Genomic DNA, 5,615 nt, shown 5'->3' on the forward strand with positions numbered 1-5,615 from the left:
TCGTTCTACTCTAAGGACACATGCACACGAATGTTTATTGCAGCACTGTTTACAATAGCAAAGACCTGGAACCAACCCAAATGCCCATCGATGATAGACTGGACAGGGAAAAATGTGGTACATATACACCATGGAATATTATGCAGCCATCAAAAATGATGAGTTCATGTCCTTTGTAGGGACATGGATGAACCTGGAAACCATCATTCTCAGCAAACTGACACAAGAGCAGAAATTCAAACACCACATGTTCTCACTCATAGGCGGGTGTTGAACAATGAGAACATGGACACAGGGAGGGGAGCACTACACACTGGGGTCTGTTGGGGGGAAATGGAGGAGGGATGGGGGTGGGGAGGTGGGGAGAGATAGCATGGGGAGTAATGCCAGATATAGGGGAAGGGGAGGAAGGCAGCAAATCACACTGCCATGTGTGTACCTACGCAACAATCTTGCATGTTCTTCACATGTGCCCCAAAACCTAAAATGCAATAAAAAATAAAAATAAAAAAAAGAAGTTGGAGACAGGCAACGGGCGTTTCTTGGAATTGGCCTCGGGACCAAGGTGATGCCTTTGACTTCAATGTTGCATTGCAGGATCATTTCAAGTGGGTAAAACAGTAGTGTGAATTTGCAAAAGAAGCCCAGAACCCAGACCAAGGCCCCAAATTGGACCTGGGCTTCAAGGAGGTCCACACCATCAGGCTCAACATCGCAAACATGAAGAAGGAGGAAGGAGCAGCCAGGAATCCCCGAGCCCGGCCTGCCAGCACAGGAGGGTTGGGCTTGCTTCCCCCTTCCCCAGGGGGCAAAACCTTCACCCTCATCCCTCTCCCCGGGGAGCAGTTGTCGGTGGGGGGAATCCCTCGCCAAACCAGCAGTTGCTCCCAGTTCAGGAGATGCTTCTGTACCCTGGCCACAGCCCAAGCCTGCCAGCGCTGCCACCGCTGACATCTGGGGAGACTTTACCAAATCTACAGGATCAGCTCCCAGCCAGACCCATCCATGCTGGGTCCAGTTCTGACCTGAGCACAGTTTTTCCTCATGTGAGTTCTGGGAAGGAGCTCCCTCATCTGGGCCAAAGGAAGGAGATCGAAGCATGCCTCCACTGGCCTGTGTTTGGAGCATCAATCTCTCCTCTCTCCTTGCCTGGCTTTGTTGACAAACTGGGTATGTTTGGCAGTAAACTGGCATCGTGTCACACTGTTTCCTGGGATTCAATATGCAACCAGTATACAGGAGAAGAAAAGCTCCAGGAACCCTGTCCCCGTCTGTCTTCCCATGTGTCCTCTTGACAGGAGAGAGCCTCTGAGACTTCTTCTATCGCAATGATGCATATTAAACACAAGCCCCCAAAGCAAAAGAATGGGTTGAGTTTGCTGCCTGGATTCAGATCAGCCCTCCCCAGAGTCTGCAGGTGTCATGTGATCACTGTTCAGCTGGGGGCCTTCTTTACCCACACTGGCTATAGCCACTTCAGTCCATCTGTCCTCCAGAGGAGGGGTTCCTTCCTGATTTTTATCAGGTTTAGAGGCTATAGCTTGAGCCTACAATCAGGAGGAAAATTGGAAGGATTTAGCAGCTTTTAAAAATGTTTAAATGTTTTGCTTTGCTAATATGCTGATCCGCACTAACTCATCTCTGCAAAAAGAACTGTTCCTTCAGTGTGCCCCAGCGTGGTCTCTGAAGGCATTCCTCACTGTCTTCAGGCAGCAGTGTTCATCTCTGGCCAGTTGTGTGGTTTCCATGTATTCTAGGCCAGTCAGACAACACAGAGCCAAGGTGGGTGCTGGAAGCCGGATGGAACAGTGTTGGGGCAGGACGGTGGAAGCTGTCGGCATGGAGCTGTAGGAGCCAACACTCCTGTCAGCTGGTGGCCCTCTGGGCTCACCGATTCACAACGCAGCTCCTGGCAGACTTGGGTTTCTCTCTGGTGGTTTCTAAAGTTCCTTATCTGCAAACAACTTCTTTCTTTTCTCCTTCAGGAACTGTGAATGACTAGCAGAAGGAGCTCAATAAACTAGAAGTACAGGGTTGCTTGGATTACTGGCTTGTAAGAAATCTGAATGCACCTCTGAAATTCCTTTTATCAACTTACCTCTCAGTTGAAAGATTTCTTTTTTGAAGGGTCAAGACCATGAACTGAAAAAAGTGTTGGCTTTTTTGTGGGACCAGATTTTTAAGATAAATATTTTTACTTCTGTAAAAAAAAAAAAAAAAAAGGATTAAACTTGTCAATTTTAACATTGCTGTTACATCTGAAATAATCCAGTGAGTCTCCTGCCTCAGCCTCCCGAGTACTGGGATTATATGATGTTCCGGTTTAAAATAATAATAATAAAAAGAATGTTCTAGTTGGAATTAGAGAACAAAACATTCAGAAAACAGCTAAGTGCTGGGATTATAGCTGTGAGCCACCGCGCCTGGCCTCTTCTCCCATGTTGATGTTCCTAGTAAAGTAAGAAAAACCTATAGAAGAAAATATTGCTTCTGTTTTATTTACTGTTATCATTTTGATGTGGAGGTTACAGTGAGCCAAGATTACATCACTGCATTCCATCTGGGTGACAGAGCAAGACTTCATCTCAAAAAAAGTTTTAGATAAAACAAATTTCACTGAATTTCTTTTTATTGACATAATTTTTAAAAACAAAGTGGTACTTGGCCGGGCGTGGTGGCTCACGCTTGTAATCCAAGCACTTTGGAGGCCAAGGTGGGCAGATCACCTAAGGTCGAGAGTTCAAGACCAGCCTGACCAACATTTTGAAACCCTGTCTTTTTTTTTTTTTTAAAAAAAAAAAGGAAAACAAAGTGGTACTGAATGGAGGCTGCTTTCTGAATATTTTGTTCTCTAATTCCAACTAGTAATATTCTTTTTATTAGTATTATTTTTAACCAGAGCAACACCCTCTGCCTCCCAGGTTCAAGCGATTCTCCTAGCTGATGCAGCCATAAGATAAAATTGTTATGTGTAGATGACTTGATTGGTTTTATATATAAACTTCTAGAAGTAATTAGTAAATTAATAATTTGATATTAGTAAAAATATAAAAGCCAGGTGCATTGTTGTATTCTGATAGTCCCAGCTATTTGGGAGGCTGAGGTGTGAGAATCACTTCAGACCAGGAGTTTGAGGCTGCAGTGTACTATGATCTATCTGTGAATAGCCACTGTGCTCCAACCTGGAGACCCCATCTCTAAAAAACAAAAATTGAAAACTTTGGCCAGGCACAGTGGTTCACACCTATAATCCCCACACTTTGGGAGGCGGGCAGATCACTTGAGGTCAGGAGTGTGAGACCAGCCTGGCCAACATTGTGAAACCCTGTCTCTACTAAACATTCAGAAATTAGCTGGGCATGGTGGTGCATGCCTGTAATCCCAGCTACTCGAGAGGCTGAGGCAGGGGCATTGCTTGGATCTAGGAGGCAGAGGTTGCAATGAGTTGAGATTGTTCCATTACACTCCAGCCTCAGGGACAAGAGCAAAATTCTGTCTCAGAAAAAAAAAATGAAAACTTGAAAAACAATTTAAAAATCAAATATTCAGGAATAAATCTCACTAAAGATATTCAAAACTTAAAAACATAACTGAGTACATTTGAAGAGGAATTAAGTAATTGACACCTATGTCATGTTCCTTTTTTTCTCAAATTGATCTAGATTTAATATGATCTTAGTCTAAATCCCATCAGTTTTTTTTTTTAATTAAACTGACAAACTGATTAAAAGGTTTTTTTTTTTTTTGAGACAGAGTTTTACTCTTGCCCAGGTTGGAGTGAAGTGGCGTGATCTTGGCTCACTGCAACCTCCGTCTCCCAGGTTCAAGTGATTCTCCTGCCTCAGCCTCCCTAGTGGCTAGAATTACAGGTGCCTGCCACAACACCTGGCTAATTTTTGTATTTTTAGTAGAGACAGGGTTTCACCATTTTGGCCAGGCTGGTCTTGAACTCCTAACCTCAGGTGATCTGCCCACCTCAGCCTCCAAAAGTGCTGGGATTAAAGGTGTGAACTATTGCTCCTGGCCTGATTAAAATTTAGATCTATATGGAAGTGCAATGGACGTAAAATAGGCAAGGAAATTGTAAAGGAAAAAATGTTGGAAGATTTACTCTACCAAAGAGCAAGACTTACCATAAAGCTAGTCTAATTAAGCAGGTATTATTGATGCAGTGATAGAAAAATAGGCCGTTTGAATAAAAAGTTCAGAAAGAATCCTGCACATGTAATTTAATATAGTATGCAAAATATGCAGCAGTGTAATTCATGGAAGAAGGGATGATTTTTTTTTCAATGAATGGTGCTGAGTCAATTGGATATCTATATAGGAAAAACATGAACCTTGATTCCCTACCACATCATACACAAAAATTAATTAGAGGTGTGAGCCACTGCACCTGGCCTAAAATCATTTTTAGTTATAAAAACAATGCTTGGTCATTGTAAAAATATTAATTGAATGTAGAACCTACAAAATGAAACCTGTAATACTCTTCCACCTCCTGCCAGCTCCAGTAGTCCCACTCCCAGAGGGTATATATATTGACATTATGCATCTTGCTTTTGAAAGTAAAGTTTTAAGTGAAAATTGAAAAAAATGGCCAGGCACGGTGGCTTATGCCTGTAAACCCAGCACTTTGGGAGGCTGAGGCAGGTGGATCACCTGAGGTCGGGAGTTTTGAGACCAGCCTGACTAACGTGGAGAAACCCCATCTCTACTAAAAATACAAAAAATTGGCCAGGCATGGTGGCACTTGCCTGTAATCCCAGCTTCTCAGGAGGCTGAGGCAGGAGAATCTTTTGAACCCTGGAAGTGGAGGTTGCAGTGAGCCAAGATCGCGCTGTTGCACTCCAGCCTGGGCAACAAGAGTAAAACTCTATCTTAAAATAAATGAATGAATGAATGAATAAATAAATAAATAGAAAAATCCCTTTAAGCAAACAAAAAAGTTCCAGTCATTTGGAAAATATTCATAAGCAAACATTTCAGTGCTATTTTTTTTTTATTTTTTTTTTACTGTTTCTTAGATTTCTGCACCTAATGAATTTGATGTCATGTTTAAACTGGAACTTCCCAGAATTCAACTAGAAGAATATTCCAACACTGGTGCATATTACTTTGTGAAATTCAAAAGAAATCTGAAAGAAAATCCTCTGAGACAATTTTTAGAAGATGAAATATTATCAGCTTCTAAGATGCTGTCTAAGTTTAGGAAAATCATTAAGGAAGAAATTAAAAACATGCAAGGTAAGATTTTTGCCTTTTGATTCTTCTTTTTTTTTTTTTTTTGAAATGGAGTTTCACTCTTATTACCCAGGCTGGAATGCAATGGCGTGATCTGTCTCACTGCAACCTCTGCCTCCCAAGGTTCAAACAATTCTTCTGCCTGAGCCTCCAGAGTAGCTGGGATTTTACTGGCATGTGCCACCATGCTCAGCTATTTTGTATTTTCAGTAGAGATAGAGTTTCACCATGTTGGCCAGGCTGGTCTTAAACTCCTCACCTCAGGTGGTCTGCCTGGCTCAAGCTTCCAAAGTACTGGGATTACAGGTGTGAGCCACTGTGGCAGGCCTGCCTTTTGACTCTTAAAGGTTTTTTTTTTTTTTTTTTTTTTT

At 42.3% G+C, this 5,615-nt stretch overlaps 1 protein-coding gene and 1 pseudogene across 3 annotated transcripts in view; both read left to right on the forward strand.

Moving 5' to 3' along the window:
• Nucleotides 1-2,204, forward strand: part of LOC108301071 — an 8,076-nt pseudogene extending 5,872 nt beyond the window's left edge. The window contains exon 3 of the transcript XR_005199368.1: nt 516-2,204. The product of XR_005199368.1 is annotated as an adaptin ear-binding coat-associated protein 2-like (transcript). The remainder of the gene's footprint in view (nt 1-515) is intronic.
• CGAS (cyclic GMP-AMP synthase) overlaps nt 1-5,615 on the forward strand; it is a 35,969-nt gene that overhangs the window by 7,146 nt on the left and 23,208 nt on the right. For both annotated transcript variants that reach the window (XM_017524346.2, XM_017524347.2), the window contains exon 2: nt 5,028-5,247. In XM_017524346.2, coding sequence (XP_017379835.1) covers nt 5,028-5,247 — 220 coding nt within the window. The remainder of the gene's footprint in view (nt 1-5,027; nt 5,248-5,615) is intronic.

This window comes from Cebus imitator, unplaced genomic scaffold (genome assembly GCF_001604975.1).
Source record: "Cebus imitator isolate Cc_AM_T3 unplaced genomic scaffold, Cebus_imitator-1.0 Scaffold32, whole genome shotgun sequence".
NCBI classification, from domain to species: domain Eukaryota; kingdom Metazoa; phylum Chordata; class Mammalia; order Primates; family Cebidae; genus Cebus; species Cebus imitator.